Source organism: Eurosta solidaginis, chromosome 3 (assembly GCF_040869045.1).
Source record: "Eurosta solidaginis isolate ZX-2024a chromosome 3, ASM4086904v1, whole genome shotgun sequence".
NCBI lineage: Eukaryota > Metazoa > Arthropoda > Insecta > Diptera > Tephritidae > Eurosta > Eurosta solidaginis.
The window spans coordinates 241070166-241090815 of record NC_090321.1 but is presented as its reverse complement, the minus strand read 5'-3'; the positions used below and the strand labels follow the sequence as shown (position 1 = coordinate 241090815).

The following is a 20650-nucleotide window of genomic DNA, read 5'->3' as shown; positions in this document are numbered from 1 at the left end:
GCTTAAGATTTTCAAAACATAACAACTCGTTTTCTCCAAACTGAAAATACGTTACATACACATTTCCATATTTTATATAAACTTGAACAAGACAATATTCAAATTGATAAATAAAACAAATACATACAAACATATATGGGGAAATGTAAATGAAAATATGTTGCTAACCATTTGAAACAAAGCTTACTATATCAAAGATGAAAACAAAATATGTTATACAGTTCAAATGCACAAGTACCACATACTACATATGTTAAATTTTTTTTCAATCTAGGCAGATACATACCTATATACTATTGATTCAGAAAGATTAATCAATCTTTCTCATACTCCAGTTGTTCTTTTACAGTCCTGTGGACGTATTATTTTTTTGTTAAAACGTGAAACCCTTTTGGACCTCCAACCATCAAGCCATCAAAGCCATTTTAAATTATTGCTTTTACTGTCATATCCTTTGTCAAATGGTCCGTTTATGTATTCTTCGTTAAATTTACTTCAGTTATTTTTATTTTTTCTTCTCTTTGGCCTTGTACAAATAATATCACAACCCTATTCCTGACAATAGCTGAATACAACAGTAGGGAATATAGTTCTCCTCAAGATGAACTTCAGCAATTGCATAGCTACGTCCGATCGAGAATCTCAATTTAATCTAAACCGTAACACTGGCCGCAATTTTTTGTTTCTTATTTTTTATTAAAAAAAAGTAGATATCACATTTATGCACACAAACATTTCTATCAGCTAGATTTTGGTTATCAATATTTATCGTCCATAGCCTTTATAACCTCCGTAACCCCCAGCGCTAGCACTAGCGGAGGCTTGAGCACTTGCATAGCTGTTGCCGTGACCACCGCCACCACCTTGAGGATAACCGCCGTAACCACCACCACCACCACCACCAGGATATCCTCCATAACCACCGTGGCCGCCGTAACCACCGCGGCCACCGCCATAACCGCCACCACCATAACCACCACCACCATAACCGCCACGATCACCGCCATGACCACCATATCCACCGCCATATCCACCACGACCTCCTCCACAACAACCACCACCACGTGCTAAGCGTTTATGTTCGCCATCCGCATCCGCAACTATCGGGGCGTTCACTGTATCCAATGTTTCCTGCTTTGGCTCATCGCTTTCGGCACTAGGATAAGCGTATGCCATGGCAAGCAATGCCAAGCTGATGGCAACGATCAGTTTCATTTTTATAATTGAAAGTGAAAAAGCGCGAATTCCGCTAAAAATATTTTAGTTGTAAACGAAACGAATGTAAAATTCTATTGATCTCACTACGCTTAGTATTTTCAAATTTATACTTAGCGTTTTTACTTAAGCACTACATTTGTATGTCAATATGTATGCATTGGCATATTAGATGATCCCACGGGAGAGCAATTAATCATTTCAAAAGCTCTGTCGATTCATCAAAGGTAAAATATGTATAATATGTGCCTTTATTAGGATGGTACAAAAAACCTAATTCTTTTGGAGCAGATTGATAGACTAAAATTATATATAAACATATCAATTCATCAGCATAATTACACAGCGGGAAATGAAGCTACTTCCAAGGAAAAGTATTAACCATTAAACAAACTATAAGTAGGTTTCCATTAAAACCAACGTGTACTATTATCTGTTTTTATACTCAGCTCAGCAGAGCTCACAGAGTATATTAATTTTGTTCGCATAACGGTACCCCGTAATGGCATAAACTTATCGAGATAGATATAGACTTCTATATATCAAAATGATCTGGGCGAAAAAAGAAATTAATTTAGCCATGTCCGTCCGTCCGTCCGTCTGTCCGTAAACACGATAACTTGAGTAAATTTTGAGGTATCTTAATGAAATTTGGTATGTAATTTCCTGGGCATTCATCTCAGATCGCTATTAAAAATGAACGAAATCGAACTATAACCACGCACACTTTTTCGATATCGAAAATTTCGAAAAACCAAAAAAGTGCGATAATTCATTACCAAAGACGGATAAAGCGATGAAGCTTGGTAGGTGGGTTGATTTTATGACGCAGAATAGAAAATTAGTAAAATTTTGGACAATGGGTGTGGCACCTCCCACTTTTCACAGGAGGTAATTTAAAAGTTTTGCAAGCTGTAATTTGGCAGCTGAATACGTAATGTTCGGTTACACCCGAACTTAGCCTTCCTTACTTGTTTTTTTTTTTAAAGCTAACAATCTTCATATGGAAACGGTCGCAAAATAGTCAGAGATGGTTATTTCAGTTTTATTTGAAAATTACAAATGTAAGAAACTTTTGTAATACAAATATAATCCCGCTCAGTGCTACATCACCTCAAAATCTTTCTGGCTTTGGCTGGCTTTTATTCTGAAAGTATGAAATCAACTACTTAAGTCTAAATTAACTGAAAAACTTTCATATACCAGTTTTTCTCCCTTCAATTTTTTTTACAAAATATCTTCCGACTTAGGACTATTACGATTTAATTTCTTTGAAATTCACAGTTACTGTGGTTATCATGGCAACCCTGCATGACTTTCCAAGTAGTCAATCCTCGTGTTCCAATGAAACGTGAACCAGATACGGATACAGATTTAATATGCAAATGCAACAACAATGCCATCTATATGGTTCACATTGTTGTTGCATTTGCATGTTAAACCTCTATCCGTATCTGGTTCATGCTTCATTGGAACACGACGAATATCATTGTAGACAAAATAAGTGTGATAACTTCTGCATAGACGTCAAACTTACAAATAGAACCAATCACCTGATTTTTAATTGACTATCGTGGTCCCATTCTGTATCTCTTTCTATCACTCGCTGAAGATAGCTGGCACTATGCGATGCCATATTGAACATCCTGTCAAAACGCTGCCAAAATGCTAAAAAGTAGCCATCTTGAACAGCCTGTCAGGCAGTTGACGGATAAGATTTCACACTTGTTTTATCGATAGTGGTTAATATGTGTCTTGTTGAAGTTAACTAAAAGTGAGTAGCTTTCCAGAATTCCGTGGAATAGTAAGCTCTAAGATAATTTTTTTTTGGAAATTGCACGGTTAAAAGCATAAGCCTAGATTTGCACCTGTTCGATTTTAAAATGAATATTATACTAGTTCCTGAAAACGTGTGCTTAGACCTGGGCTTCAATTTTAAAACAGAGAATAATACACAATTGTGATAAAATGATGCTGGTTCCCAAATAAACGAAGTCTTTTACTGTTTTACTATTTCGAAATTAGGCTGTCAACAGTAGCGTGGTTGCCAAGGCGCATATGCGCTGACTCTTTGCTCGATGACAGCAGGTACTTCGTTTTGTTAGCAGAATTAACAGCGCGGGTGTTTAGGCCGATGATATCAATGTCATGAGCATATGCCAGTAATTGAACGCTTTTATAGTATATTGTTACAGTGCGGTTAAGTTCTGCAGCTAGTGTAATTTCCGCCCTTTCACTCTTATACAAATATTTCAATATCGATATTTTCTTTTAAGGCTGGCTTCGGTTACCAACTCTTTTGGAGCATCCAGATACTTGGAGCGGACACCAGCTCCATATTTCTATGACACTGCTGCATATGCTGACACCTAACTAATAGATTAAAGTTTTATTTAGACTGATCCAACGGTTGTTAAGACGAAACTCACTTTACAAGAGAAACTTAATTGGTGGATAAAAAAACAATGCTTCTCAATGATTCTTTACAACTCCAAATGTGAGAATAACACTCCTTGACCGGATAAGGATCAGAGTCATTCAGAAGCTTAGACCCGCCTGAATGGAGAATGGCAAAATATCCCAACTCAGAACTTATGCTGAAGTAGGATATTCCAGAGAAACAACTTTTAAGTCAGAATATCATGTAAGAGCACTCTCTATTGAGAGGGATCCATTGAAATTCAGGCAAAATGTTTTCCTTCTATATTTCAACCACCCAAATATGTACACATAATTTACCGAAAACCGAAATAATTCATTTTATGAGCATTCGTCATATTTGATTGATATTTGTGTAACAAATCTTAGAAAGATTTGCAAAGAAATGAACAAAATCCCCCCAAAAAAATGCAAATATACATATTTACGTTAGTATGATTATTTGTTTACTTCACTACATTTGAGAAAGTGAGAATTAAAATATGTAATTAATTTTCCAAACAATTTTTTAGCCAACTCATAATCTTTGCTTTAAATGTCAGTGGTCGTTTCTGTTCTGAGATTGTTAGCTTTTGTAATTAATGAAAAAAAAAATTTGTGGATCACACTAAGATGAAAAATTCCAAATATAAATTTATAATCATATATGCGAAAACAAAAAAGAGCATATCATTCGTTGCAGTGTCGGATCTCGACAGACATTTTTCGTCATATGTATCATAAATTGTATGATGCTCCGAAATGCGACATGTTAAGACACTGTGAAACGTTTCGTTTTGTTCATTGTGAATCAAACTAAGTGTGATATCTTCTGCATAAACGTCAAAGTTCCAAAGTGATTGGATCACCTGATTTGTAATTGACTATCGCTGTCCCATTCTGTATCTCTTTCTATCACCCGCTGAAGATAGCCGACCTTATGCGCCGCCATATTGAACACCCTGTCAAAACGCTTAAAAGTAGCCATATTGAACATCCTGTCAGGCAGTTAACAGATAAGATATCACAGTTTGATTCACAATGGTTTTGTTTTGTTGACGACAGGGTGGATTATTGAACACAATCCTTGCGTTCCAATGAACAGTGATCCAGATACCGATAAAAATGTAACATGCAAATGCAACAACAAATTGATCCATATGGATCACGCTTCATTGGAACGCAACATATGAACCTCCTAAATATATATATTTTTCCTTCTGTATCACATATCTTCATCTCATTCGATCTAGGTTGATGCAAAGTTGGCTGACAGTTCGAACTTTCCCTGCTCTAACTCAGAAACGGTTGTTGACAACATCATGCTATATTACAACAACAAAACAGGACACGCATAAACGACATGCATAAAAACCAGTTAAGCCTATATGCCTCTATGTGAGGTTCTCATGGACCGGCAAGGTCAACTTAACCTAGCCTATATACGTATATACCCCTCCGTAATAATTTCCAGCATACGCCAGTGTTAAACATAGTTACAGTTTATTTTTCTACAACATCATAATTCATAATAATTCTCCACTGATATTCATAGTATTGTGCAAAACATTGCAGATGAACTGCAATTTATAGATATGTATGGAGTACCGACCAACATGGAACATTCCCACGACAGGACGTTCTCTTCTTGTTATCCGACTAGAGGATGTTAAAGTAAAGGTGTATGATTTGTGAACTTTGCTTCGGATCAGAGTATGTATATTGTAAGATCATAAATGCAACCATGTCAACTAATTAATAGAATAAGCAAAAATACATCACTTTAATCGATGGTAGAAATTACAAAATATTGTACATTTCTTCCACAAAACTGTAGGTACATACATATGCGGACGTACAACTGCGACAGAGGAAATTATTTCTAAAATTTCGTCAATTAAGTCCTATTTTTATTGACGATGATCAGCGACAAAATTTGCACGAACTTCACAGCTGAAGCTATGCAAAATAATCTCAAAATCGTTTTCGAAAACGGTTTTTTTATTCGAGAAAATTTACGAAAATTTCAAAATTTTTATTTGGTGTTTTTAGAATATTTGTAGCCCAATCAATTTTTTTTCCACTAAGTACAAGTTATAAGGCTCTCGAAATTCGCACTGATTTGTGACATTTTTCTAAGCGTTTTTCAGATATTCTATCCTATAGAAAATAAAACTATGAGCCGTTTGCCTGGAAGAAAGTCTAAAACATCTCGGGGGAAAAAATTAGTAAAAATTTACGGGAATTTTGGAGTTTTATAGCTTGTACTTTGTTAAATTATAATTAGTTGGGTTACAATGCTGCCTTCTCAAAGATATTATGAAAGCTTTAGACAAGAAACTCAAAGCTTTTGCAAAACTTTCTCGAATTTTCAAATGTTTTCTATAATTATTTTGAGTTTCATTTGCACTATGGATTATTTAGTTACATATTTCGCTTTTTCGTAAACTATCGAAAATAAAAACAGAATAATTTTCTTGACAAAATTCGGTAAAAATTTTCACTGCCACTTTTGTGTTTGCAGCTGTTCGTATATATGTACAAGGGCAACTAAAGAAAATATATATTATTTCCTATGGGTCAAGCAATCAAAATAACGATATTACTCAGGTCTTTCAATATGACCAAAAAAAAAAAAAATCGAATTATACTTCGTTGATGGTAATTAAATTTTGGGTTTGGGGAATCACTCGCATTAATATCCATAAGATGTGCAATAAGAATTTTAATGCTTGGTTACCTTGCTTTTTGGGGAATCAAGTATAATAGTAAAAGGTTTTTATCATTAAAATTATTTTCATACAAATATATGTATAAACGTACAAAAATGAATAATGTTGAGATTTAAAAAATTAAAAATTTTGCACCATTTTACCTACAACAATAACAACATTGCATATATCTCGCTTTCGACGTCAGTTTTGATTGTGTTTTCTTTCAAATTAAAGCTGTTTTTTTACATATAAATTAAATCAAAACCTAATCTTCGGTGATTTTTTTTTCCTGTTTTTTTATTCCAACGACCACGTTTGTGTAATTAAATTTGCACATATTTAAGCTGAACATTTAAGCTGAGTTTTTATAAGAGTGGTTCCTATTGTTTACTACCTTTTTGAAATCTCTATATTTAACAAGAAGTCAATACCTACTTTTACAAAAATGTTTCTTAGATCCAAAATTTTAAAGACCTGCTTTTACGCTTATTCGTAGTTGATTGTTGTTTATTATGATTGCTTTTGTGTTTATATTTGCGAGACGATAAATGTTTTTTTTTCTAACCATATATGTAATATATTGCTACTACAGGCTGGGTAGGCTCACTAACTTCGGAATGCCGATATATTTCTGTTTAAATGTTTTTGTTTTTGTATTCAATATTTGAGTGTACCCATGATTCAATTATCAGAGGCTTGTTGTCTAATAATGGCAGAGCTTTGACACTCCCAAATTTAAAAATCATGACGGGTGGCTTTTACGAAGTACGGAAAACTGGGAATAGTTCAATCCCCTTCAGCGAAAACTGTAGGAGAAAACTATCTTTAGTAGTATAATACCCTTTTTATTTTGAAACTTGAAAAAGCTCTTTTCCGTTTAAGTATTCATCTAATCGTTCCGGATAATTCATTAATTTGGAATACTCAGAAAACTTTCGCTTGATACTACGTCCCGCGGTACCAGTGTTCTAAATAAGCATATAAATAATACTCTCAATATAAAACTGACCCCGTAAATGCTTATATACAGACGAATGTACCGAACATACGGTATGAATAAGTTAACAGACTGAACGAGTAAAACATTTCGTTATGGCATTTCTAATGCTATTTTTAAACAAGTAAGGAAGGCTAAGTTCGGGTGTAACCGAACATTACATACTCAGCCGAGAGCTTTGGAGACAAAATAAGGGAAAACAAGTAAGGAAGGCTAAGTTCGGGTGTAACTGAACATTTCATACTCAGTTGAGAGCTTTGGAGACAAAATAAGGGAAAATCACCAGGTAGGAAAATGAACCTAGGGTAACCCTGGAATGTGTTTGTATGACATGGGTATCAAATGGAAGATATTAAAGAGTATTTTAAAAAGGGAGTGGTCCATAGTTCTATAGGTGGACGCCTTTTCGAGATATCGCCATAAAGGTGGACCAGGGGTGATTCTAGAATGTGTTTGTACGATATGGGTATGAAATGAATGGTGTTAATGAGTATTTAAAAGGGAGTGGGCCTTAGTTCTATAGGTGGATGCCTTTTCGAGATATCGCCATGAAGGTGGACCAGGGGTGACTCTAGAATGCGTTTGTACGATATAGGTATCAAATGAAAGGTGTTAAAAGGGAGAGGGCCCTAGTTCTATAGGTGGACGCCCTTTCGCGATAACGTCATAAAGGTGGACCAGGGGTGACTCTATAATGTGTTTAGACGTTATGGGTATCAAATTAAAGGTATTAATGAGGGTTTTAAAAGGGAGTGGCCTTTAGTTGTATATGTGAAGGCGTTTTCGAGATATCGACCAAAATGTGGACCAGGGTGACTCAGAACATCATTTGTCGGGTAACGCTAATTTATTTATATATGTAATACCACGAACGGTATTCCTGCCAAGACTCCAAGGGCTTTTGATTTCGCCCTGGAGAACTTTTTCATTTTCTTCTACTTAATATGGTAGGTGTCACACCCATTTTACAAAGTGTTTTCTAAAGTTATATTTTGCGTCAATAAACCAATCAGTTTACTATGTTTAATCCCTTTTTTCGTATTTGGTATAGAATTATTGCATTTTTTTTAAATTTTTCGTAATTTTCGATATCGAAAAAGTGGGCGTGGTTATAGTCGGATTTGGGCCATTTTTTATACCAAGATAAGGTGAGTTCAGATAAGAACGTGGACTATGTTTAGTAAAGAAATATTGGTTTTAGCTTAAGATATCGTGTTAACGGCGTAGCGGAGGGACAGACGGTCGACTGTGTATAAAAACTGGGCATGTCTTCAACCGATATCGCCCATTTTCAGAGGAAACAGGTACCGTCATAGAGTCTACGCCCCTACTAAATTTCAGAAGGATTGGCAAATTTTTGTTCGACTTATGGCATTAAAAGTATTCTAGACAAATTAAATGAAAAAGGGCGGAGCCACACCAATTTTAAAATTTTCTTTAATTTTTGTATTTTGTTGCACCATATCATTACTGGAGTTGAATGTTGACATAACTTACTTATATATTGTAAAGATATTAAATTTTTTGTAAAAATTTGACTTAAAAAGATATTTTTTGAAAAGTGGGCGTGTTTGTCATTCGATTTTACTAATTTTTATTTAGCACACATACAGTAATAAGAGTAACGTTCCTGCAAAATTTCATCATGATATCTTCAACGACTGCCAAATTACAGCTTGCAAAACTTTTAAATTTCTTTCTTTTAAAAGTGGGCGACGCCACGCCCATTGTCCAAAATTTTTCTAATTTTCTATTCTGCGACGAAAGGTTAATACACCTACCAAGTTTCATCGCTTTATCCGTCTTTGGTAATGAATTATCGCACTTTTTCGGTTTTTCGAAATTTTCGATATCGAATAAGTGGTCGTCGTTATAGTCCGATTTCGTTCATTTTAAATAGCGATCTGAGATGCGTACCCAGGCACCTACATACCAAATTTTAGTAGGGTACCTCAAAATTTACTCAAGTTATCGTGTTTACGCACAGACGGACGGACGGACGGACATGGCTAAATGAATTTCTTTTTCCGCCCAGATTATTTTGATATTTAGAAGTCTATATCTATCTCGATTAGTTTATGCCATTACGGGGTACCGTTATGCGAACAAAGTTAATATACTGAGTCGATCTTCTAGTCCAGTTTTTGAGGTTCAAGCATAAATTTAAATTTCGATTTAGGTTTTGTATGTTAGTAGCAGAGTTGAATAGTTTTGAAATAAAACAAATCAAAATAAAAATTAAAAAATTATTCATTATTTTAAATTTTCTGATTGATGAATAAAAAGTAATTTTTTATTGAAGCATTTCTTGAATACTGAATAACATTTTGTCGTTATTCAAAATATTCTGAGTGATGATAATCGGCCATTCTTTTTTTTGTAAATTTTGAGTAAAGGGTCAAGTTATTCTTCATTATTTAGAAAATATGGAATAACAATAAAATTTCAGTTTTTATTCAGCTATTTAAAAATAAAAAATAAACCCTCGTGATGTTCCAAAACCATCCCCAAAATGTCCCCCAAAAGACCCCGACGGAGCCCCAAAAACATCCCGGAACGACCCCCAAATTACCCCGGGAGTACCACGAAAAAATCTCTAAAAACACCCCGCAATTACCCTCACATGTTGCGGAGGTTGTCGCCAAAACCATCCCGGAATGACACTCAAATGAACCCGGGGGAGTTCCCAAAAAATTCCCGGAACGACCTCCAAATGACCTCGAGGGAGTTCCCAAAAACATTGGGAAACGACCCCCAAATGACCCCGGGAGGACCCGAGGGAGTCCCTAAACTTTCCCAGAATGGCCCCCAAATGAACCCGACGGAGCCCCCAAAAACATATCGGAAAAACCCCAAATTACCCCGAAAGACCCCGGGAGGTTCCCGAGGGTGTCCCGTAATTACCCCCGAAAAACTCTTCAATATTATCTCAATATTACCTCAAGAAGCGTCAGTTCTGCACGCGAGCTGTTTAGGCATATGGGTATATTTTCAGGGCATCTCGACCTTCTCTGTGACCTTTCTTGGGCTCTACTAATTAATTTTTTTATTTGTAATTTGCCTTCTTACTTCTTGCAGTATTTTTTGCGTTTTCAAAGCATTACTCTGACAGTTTTCCATAAAATTGTAAATGTTTTGCACAAAAGTGTCGCGACCGTAACAATGGAGATTCCCATTTACAAATTTTATCCGCCGGCAAGAATTTAAAAAAATGATACGTTTTATTCGTGATTTATGATTTGTAAAGCGCCCACAGACCAAATATCGGTTAAATCGGGCTATTTTTTGGAAAATTAGTCTGCCATAAAATATTAAGGTCCGCCAATTTGTAAGAAAAGTTAAAGCAGCATAAGGAAAATTGGAAGAGAGCCTCGGATGGATTACTATTCGCCACGTCGACATCTTCGACAAAATATAGTCCTGCTGCCGGTTAAAAATTTATTTGGATTTTTAATTTTCAAATTGACCTGGAACAGTGTACTGAAGTTGTGTTAATGTTAGTGAAATCTGACATTTTCTGTAACATTTCCAACATCAATGGTTTATTTTTCGTCAATAGGAACACACATACTATTTAGATATTTAAATTTAAATTTTATTAGGTAAAATTTGCGTGGTTAATTTTTGTACGGCACTGTATATATAAAAATTGCGTCTATATAGATATTTTATATCAAATAGTGCATTGTTGTTGGGGTTTTTCTGTTTGTGTTTAAAATTAACATTTGTTTTGTTGTGTACCGCATCACCTACTTAATTGGCGCTTAATTTGCTAATCATTCTTGGCCGTCCAACATATGGCGTGAGCATCTTCATTTGGCAATCTGACGAACATATTAAGGGAACTCCGTGGGGCCCAATCGAGAGGCCCTTCCAGTAGAGTATGGATCTACATCATATTTTGCTTTCATGATTGAACACCCTTGACGGCCACCATGGTGTGATGGTAGCGTGCTCCGCCTACCAAACCAGATGCCCTGGGTTCAAACCCCGGGCAAAGCAACATCAAAAATTTAAGAAATAAGGCTTTTCAATTAGAAGAAAATTTTTCTAAGCGGGGTCGCCCCTCGGCAGTGTTTGGCAAGCGCTCCGGGTGTATTTCTGCCATGAAAAGCTCTCAGTGAAAACTCATCTGCCTTGCAAATGCCGTTCGGAGTCGGCATAAAAATCATGTAGGTCCCGTCCGGCCAATTTGTAGGGAAAATCAAGAGGAGCACGACACAAATTGGAAGAGAAGCTCGGCCTTAGATCTCTTCGGAGGTTATCGCGCCCAACATTTATTTATTTTATTTTTTGAACACCCTTTTTAAAATCACTTTATGAGCCGAAGCATATTTCATTCTTGTAATATGGCTCAGCTAGTGTAGCCGCTAAGCTCCAATATGATATATTTAAAAAAATCTCTGCATTTGATGCTGCTGGCGTTCCAAACCATATAGGTGCACGTGTGCAATAATGGCCGAGACACAATGAAGTTTTTCATATACATAGATGCGTTCAACGCAATCTTATGCATTCCAGTAACATTGCCACAGTCATGAAAAATGTTGCATTTGTAAATATGAAGGAACTTCAGACTTGCCAATTGAAGTTTATTTCGCCTTGGCCATTCGCATATAAAATTTTGCAAATCACTTTTTTAAATATTCTCACCATACAAGAAATATACTTTCTAACATATTTTGTCTCCTATTCATCTTTAAATTGCACTTTTTAACTGTGAAAAATGTTAAAAAAGTTACCAATGAGTGAGAGAAATAATTTCACTTGCAAAGTGTGAAAGCACCCTTAGTCAAAGCAAATGCCAAATTCTTCTTCTTATGCATTGTTTGCAACAAGAGTTGGGAGTTTGCTACTTTTTCATGTCAGACGCTGCCAGTATCGCTCGATCTGCACTTCTCCATAAAAATACGTGAAATCTACTCATAATGCATAAGATTGAGTCAAACGTATCTATATGAAAAACAGCTTATGTGACAGGGTCTTAAATTTACTTATGAATAGGTAACTCACTCCACAGGCTGTAGTTTTTCCATAACAATAAAAACAACCGAAGATAATATTAACAAAAAAAAAAAAAAAAAAAACAGCCGCAATGACCTCTAACTACTAGTAAAGTTAAACCGTGGTTGAGCCACATTATTAATTTACCTTTCATTGGGGCTAATAACCTAGCAACATCTCATTGGAAATATATATACGAGTATATCGCACCTATAATTAGCATATGTTTACAATTATTTGAATAAGCTTATACAGAATTATGGCATAAAACCAACGAACTATTAGCTCCCTCGCAAAACTTCGAATTTAAAAGAAAATTATTTAACACAACCCGGAAGCGAAACAATATTAAAACAGCAAATATCTTCTTTTGTGTGCGAAATTCATGCAAAACGCGTAGTAAATACTCCAACTAAAGATTTAATGAGGCATTTAGTATCTCATCGAAGACATATTGAGCATAAGCCAATGTCAATGACAAACGCAAAGCTGCGTTAGCTTGATCAACAAAATTGCGGGCTGGCGTGAGAGATGTGGAATACTCTGTTATCATCATATGTATCGGAGATGGCTTGTGTGATGTTATTAAGCTATTGCTGCTATTCCCGTGGATGATTCAGGCATTATTCGGAATAAATCTCTGAACAGATAAACATAGATAACACGGTACTAGGCCCTGGATAAAGATTTTCTAACATTCTCGGACCGATCACAAGTGACAAGATATTACATCCTGAAAGAAATGTCCATAATTTTGCTGCTATTGGCGGTTGTAGAGAGTTGTAGAGAGAAAAATACGATGAACGTGAGCGATTGTGCTGCGCCCATGAATGTGCCAAAATCAGACAAAAAATGTTAGCTTTGATTCATAGACTAAGTTTCGACAGCGGCCGCCGAGGTGTGGTTGTAGAGTGCTCCGTCTACCACACCAAAGATCCTGGGTTCATTCCTAAAAATTTCAATTAGAAACAAAATCGCGGTCGGCCAGCGGTAGTGGTTTGACAAATACTCCGGGTGTATTTCTGCCATGAAAATTTCTCATTGAAAACTCATCTGCTTTGCAGATGCCGCGCGGAATCGGCGTAAAACATGTAGGACTCGTCTCGCCAGTTTGTAGGGAAAATCAAAATAGTAGCACGACCCAAGTTGGATGAGAATATCGGCTTTAAATATCCTCGAAGGTTATCGCGCCTTGTATTTATTTATTTCTATGAGCTCCGACGATGGCTTGGACAGTAGTATATCCAACTAAGTGGGGGACTATAGGATTTCACACGGCCACATTATCTCTGCCCTTACAAAGGTCGGTCTCGAGTCAACTAAACAACTGTTAAGCTGAGACCACTTTTGTAATTGGAGTATTAGAAGGCCAGTGCAATACGGACGGAATCCAGTCATTTTATACTCAGCTATTCAGTCTTTTTTTACCAAGCGTAAATATATCGGTCGGGACGCATTCGACTGTCCGGAGGAAATATTCAAGCTAGGTGTCTGCTTTAATAGTAACTTCAATATTGTCACGCAGATACTCGATATTTAGTTAGAAGACAGGATCACCATACGATGATTTAATAACGTAACTAGGCCCCAACCACACAACCCAACTTAACTTATTCCCACTCCAATATATTGAAAGGGAATGGATAAGAAAGACACTTCAACTATGAAAGCTTAAAAAATCAAGAAAAAATTAATTGAGCAATATGTAGTTTACGGCCTTTCGGTGCATCTCTGTTAAATTTGATTGTTGGTTGTTATCTTTTTCTTTTATTTTAGATGATTTTTTTCTAGGAAACTTAGTTCAACGAAGCCGATGGGTTTAGTTTTTACACGAAACTAGGCTTGCAACGGGATGCAATGTAATATTTGGGCTTTACAAGAAATTGGTTGTGGTACCAGGTCCAATGGAATTGATTTGCAAAAAATTGGGTTGAATGGAACAAAAGGATTTTTCTTTGACGAGAAGCTAGATCTGTAACCAGATACAATGTGATAAAAGGGTTCAGTTTTACAGAAAACTATTGCGGAACCGAATGCAATAGAACCGATGGGGGTATTTTACGAAAACTAAGGGCCATTTAAGAAAACTAAGGGCCAGATTATATATGACGCCATGATTCTGTGCATCGCAGTCACGGGCATTCACAAAGGTAATCAGGTTTACTGTCACTCACTGAGGTCAATAAACTCCTCATATCATACGAACTGTAGTTCACACGAGAAAATATGACTCGTTGCGTTATACATAATATGCCCATTAATTCGATTGAACCTGTAGGTTGCATTTTTAGGTATAGAAAATTATAATTTTCTATATATTTTTTAATAATTTATTTAAACAATATATTTTTAAATTTTTGAGCTGAAGGCCAATTTAAATAAAAACACAACTTTTTGCATTATAGTTGTATAATTTATTCTTGTCGATATTTCGGCTTTATTCTAAAGCCATCTTCGGGACTAGGGGTATAAAAAAAAACAAAAAACACGGCGAAAAATTTTATTAGAAGGGTTCTCACAATCAGTGATGAGGTTTTCCACGAGAAAAATATTAATATAATTAAAGTAACCCTGGAACAGAACGACTTTCCCAAAGAGTTAACAAATAGACTTATCCACAATTTTCATACCACGAAAAATAATGAAGAAAAAAGAACGGACGCGGCCAACAAAAAGTATTTGACAATGGAATATATTCCAGGATTATCGGAGAGGATAAGGAGCTCCAATCTATACGACAAGGATAGCTATAGTCTAGCGTTCACGTACAAAAATACACTAAGGCAAGTTTTTAATAACATAAAGGATAAGATCCCCAAGTTCGAGAAATCTGACGTAGTTTATCGAATCCCATGCAATGGCGACGAGTCCCGCGTATGTGAGAAGGTATATGTGGGGACAACAAAACTCAAGCTCATGACAAGGATTTCCGGTCACAGGTCAAACATAAAATTAAGGAACAGTTTTTCAGGAAATAAGACGGCCCTATCTGCCCACTGCAAAGATACAGGACATCACCCTGATTTTGAGAACGTAAATATATTGGAGAAGGAAAAACATTACCAAAAACGCTATACCTTAGAAATGCTACATATATTGAACACTCCTAGTGAAAAACGAATTAATTTTAAAATGGACACTGCCCACTGTGCGAGTGCTTATCGCAATTTGATTTTGAAACAACAGTAACATACACCGCGCTCACTTAAATAAGAATATTCAGCATCCAGCATACTTCAAGACAACAACTAAGCAAAAGGGGGTTGATATACATACTAAGTTATGTCTTATTGTTACATGTATTTTATTGTTGTAAAATTTTTGTTTATACTTACTGTTCTTGAAAATTTGTTTACATTTGCGGTATTCTGTACATTTGTTTATTTTTCATGCTTTCGCTTTTTGTACCTTCAACACAGTTTTTTGGCCATTGCTAATTTAGTCGATCGAACATCTTTATATGAGTAAGTCGCTTATTATATGTATATACGTAAACATTATGTAGAATACGTTCTAACGGTTTTTTTTTTTTTTTTTGTTTTTTTTTTTTTATACCCCTAGTCCCGAAGATGGCTTTAGAATAAAGCCGAAATATCGGCAAGAATAAATTATACAACTATAATACAAAAAGTTGTGTTTTTATTTAAATTGGCCTTCAGCTCAAAAATTTAAAAATATATTATTTAATATAAAGGCTATTAATTCTTATCAAAATTTATTTAAACTTTATTTTTTAAATGATATTTTTAATGACTGAAAATATTTAAATTTTTTGATAATAAACAATAAACAATCAAATAATAAAAAATTTCAAACGTAACAAAGTATATTTATTACAAGTACATAAATAACTCTACATTAGGTTTTACTGGTACTGGTACTGAACCTGGGTGCAATAAATCCGATGAATTTTTCTTATACGAGCCAATGGATCCGAAACCGGCCTTAATCGAAATCGATGAGCTTCATTCGTAAGATATTTTAAGTTCAAATTTGCCGAAGTTTCATAAAAAATCTTTCTTATTTAACTTACTTAATTGGCGCTTAACCGTTTAAAGGGTTATGGCCGTCCAACAAGGCACACCAGTCGACTCTTCGCTCTGCCAACTGGCGTTAATTGGTCACACCAAGGGGGTTTTAATCCTTTTCCATCTGGTGTTTCCAGCGGAGTGGGGGCCGCCCTCTTCCTCTAGGCGGGTTCCGTAAAAATACTTTCTAAGCCAAAGCATTATCTTTCATTTGCAAAACATGACCTAGCCAGCGTACCCGCTGCATTTTAATTCGCTGGACTATGTCGATGTTTGCGTAAAGTTTCTACAGCTGATCATTAAATCTTCTACGGTACCCGCCATCGCCAACGCGTAGACATAGAAAAATCCAACCACATTTAATATACCCTGCAGCGAATATGGAACCGTCACGCAAAGAGATAGTTCCGCACAAGAAGTATAAAGACTACCTCCGAACTAGTCTAAGTCGAATGCAGGACGGGGGAGTTATTAGAAATTTTAACAAATTTCAAAATTAACTCGGAGTAAAAAATTATTGCAAGGGGCCGTAAATTGTTTAATTTATAATATGGCGATTGTTCATAGAAAGTATATAATGTTTTCATATTTTATTATATTGCACAAGAACTTTACTTTCGATTTTAAAATGCAGCTGGCGGCGAAAATGAAGTTCTAAATGCATATTTTCTGCAATCGAACATTTTTAGAAGCTGCCACGAACAAAAATTCTTAATTTGTTTCAGTTTTCAACAAATTTGTCAAATAATAATACATTTACTATTCAATTATATATGTACATGGGGGTGAATATAGAAAATGTAGAAACCGTAGACAATTTTTCACTTATGTATGTATTTTGTTGTTGCTTGTAGAAAACTTATGGCAGTAAAATGAAAAACTTTCTTCTTCGTTTCCTATGGATTCTAGGCCGAGAGAAAACTCCCAACATGACACAATGATTATTAGCATTATTTCCTTAAACTTAAAAACAAAAACCTGTGTAGACCAAAATTAAGAATTGAGCGATCGTTATAAAAAATTAATCACTTTGGTTTCTAAGCTGATATTGCTTCCGCTTTTAATGTTGGTTTACAGAGAGGCAGTTTTTTTTTTTAAATTCCAAAAGTCCACTTCGCGCTTTTAGTCACAAGTTGGGTTTTTGAAAGCAGTTTAAGTCGACGCCATAAAAAAGTATTGGCTTTGGACGATGTCCACATAGCACCTTTTATTCGAATTATGTGCTTACCTGCACAATATTATAAAAAGAAAGAAAAACTATAGCTCCGGGCAATGTCGCGAGCTAAGCTGAAGTCGTTCTCTTCTCTTATATCAGGAAGAAACAGAAATGAAATTTAGGCAAAAAAGGAAATTGTTAAAAAGTTATCATATTACCGATATAGGCTAAGTAAATAAGTAAATTTCGAGTTTGAAGATACCGTGTGGTGTTAGGCCTAAGTTCGAAAAATCCCGAAATGTATTTCGAAAATAAATGAACAGCACTAATGCGAGATAGAATTCGGCCACAAAGCGTCGCACAGTGGCGCCTTTTGAGTTTTTTTTTTGCAAAAATCATAACTTTTTAACCAATGAAGATATTTTAAAAATTTAAAATGCAAATGAAAGCTAATTATTCTCAGAATGTCACAGATACAGGGTGCTTCAAAAACTCGAAAATTTTTAGAAAAATGCAAAAACAAAATATTTTTAGTAAAAAATAATAAAAATAAAATGAGATTTGTCTTATAATGACATTTTTAGGCATTTAATAAGATAAACTAATGATTTTGATAAGATAGCGTAGCACTGCCACTTATGATAAAAAGTTGTATCTAAGTAATCACGTAATCAATAACTACCAAAATCGTTAGACGTGTTGTTTCTTTTAAATGGCAATACTCTTATAAAACTCAAATGTCCGTTTTTGGTGCCACAATAACAAAAATTCATCGTAAAATTTTACATGTTTTTGTTTTTAATTTACAAGCCAAATATGTATTTTATTAATAACTAAAATTTATTGAAAGTGGTTCAATGAAATTTTATTTGAGCTAAAGATTAAACAGCCAAAGAATTTTGGAAAAGGGGAGTGGCACTGCCCATTTATGCTAAAAAGTTTGATCTTATTATTGGCTTTACCAATTTGTACCAAACTCGATAGACGTATTGATTTCTATAAAAATTTAATACTCGTTTGAAGGCGAAATGCGTAAGCTTTAAAATAACTTTGATAAACTTTAGAGAAATGCAATAACGAAAAGTATATATTTATAAATTACTAAATTAATTAATTCTTTTATTTGAAATAAACAATTAACTTGTACATAGATATCTTATTTTTCAGTAAAGCAACAAAATTGATTAGTAAATCTCTTTTTCATTGTTGTGATAAGAAATCAGAAACTTAATATACTCAGTTGAGCAGAGCAATTAGTAAGCAGAGAAAATTAGTAAAATTTTGGACAATGGGCGTGGCACCGCCCACTTTTAAAAGAAGGTAATTTAAAATTTTGCAAGCTGTAATTTGGCAGCCGTTGAAGATATCATGATAAAATTTGCCAGGAACGTTACTCTTATTACTATATGTACTCTTAATAAAAATTAGCAAAATCGGAGAAGGACCACGCCCACTTTAAAAAAAAAATTTTTTTAAAAGTAAAATTTTAACAAAAAATTTAATATCTTTACAGTATATAAGTAAATTATGTCAAGATTCAACTCCAGTAATGATATGGTGCAACAAAATACAAAAATAAAAGAAAATTTAAAAATGGGCGTGGCTCCGCCCTTTTTCATTTAATTTGTCTAGGATACTTTTAACGCCATAAGTCGAACAAAAATTAACCAATCCTTTTGAAATTTGGTAGGGGCATAGATTTTATGGCGTTAACTGTTTTCTGTGAAAATGGGCGAAATCGGTTGATACCACGCCCAGTTTTTATACACAGTCTTCCGTCTGTCCTTCCGCATGGCCGTTAACACGATAACTTGAGCAAAAATCGACATATCTTTAATGAACTTAGTTAACGTGCTTACTTGAACTCACTTTATCTTGGTATGAAAAACGAACGAAATCCGACTATGACCACGCCCACTTTTTCCATATCGAAAATTACGAAAAATGAAAAAAATGCCATAATTCCATACCAAATACGAAAAAAGGGATGAAACATGGTGAGGTAATTGGATTGGTTTATTGACGCGAAATATAACTTTAGAAAAAACTTTATAAAATGGTTGTGACACCTACCATATTAAGTAGAAGAAAATGAAAAAGTTCTGCAGGGCGAAATAAAAAACCCTTAAAATCTTGGCAGGTATTACATATATAAATAAATTAGCGGTATCCAACAGATGATGTTCTGGGTCACCCTGGTCCACATTTTGGTCGATATCTGGAAAACGCCTTCACATATACAACTACCACCACTCCCTTTTAAAACTCTCATTAATACCTTTAATTTGATACCCATATCGTACAAACACATTCTAGAGTCACCCCTGGTCCACCTTTATGGCGATATTTCGAAACGGCGTCCACCTATAGAACTAAGGCCCACTCCCTTTTAAAATACTCACTAACACCATTCGTTTGATGCCCATATTGTACAGAGAAATTCTAGGGTCACCCCTGGTCCCCTTTGTGGCGATATCTCGAAACGGCGTCCACCTATGGAACTAAGGATTACTCCCTTTTAAAATACTCATTAACACCTTTCTTTTAATACTCATATTGTACAAACAAATTCTAGGGTCACCCCTGATCCACCTTTATGCCGATATCTCGAAACGGCGTCCACCTATAGAACTAAGGCCCACTCCCTTTTAAAATACTCATTAACACCATTCGTTTGATGCCCATATTGTACAAACAAATTCTAGGGTCACCCCTGGTCCACCTTTATGGCGATATCTCGAAACGGCGTCCAGCTATGGAACTAAGGATTACTCCCTTTTAAAATACTCATTAATACCTTTCATTTGATACTCATATCGTACAAACGCATTCTAGAGTTAACCCTGATCCACCTTTATGGCTATATCCCTAAATGGCGTCCACATATAGAACTATGGCCCACTCCCTCATAAAATACTCTTTAATGACTTTCATTTGATACACATGTCATACAAACACATTCCAGGGTTTCCCTCGGTTCATTTTCCTACATGGTTATTTTCCCTTATGTTGTCACCATAGCTCTCAACTGCCTGGAAGAAAAAATTGGTTTACAATACATTATGATAGAAAGAAAATGGAAGGACGTCTATCGTAACAATTCAAAATTTCTAAGTAA

At 35.2% G+C, this 20650-nt stretch overlaps 1 protein-coding gene across 1 annotated transcript; it reads right to left on the bottom strand.

Moving 5' to 3' along the window:
- Window positions 1-370: 370 nt before the first annotated feature.
- On the bottom strand, window positions 371-1275 carry Listericin (listericin). The gene has a single exon (XM_067778124.1). It carries the CDS (start codon window positions 1213-1215, stop codon window positions 766-768), a length of 450 nt encoding a protein of 149 aa, XP_067634225.1. The 5' UTR covers window positions 1216-1275; the 3' UTR covers window positions 371-765.
- Window positions 1276-20650: the final 19375 nt, after the last annotated feature.

Bases quoted from the DNA above. Each gene is read 5' to 3' on its own strand.
- Listericin (XM_067778124.1), bottom strand. From the start codon at position 1,215: ATGAAACTGATCGTTGCCATCAGCTTGGCATTGCTTGCCATGGCATAC.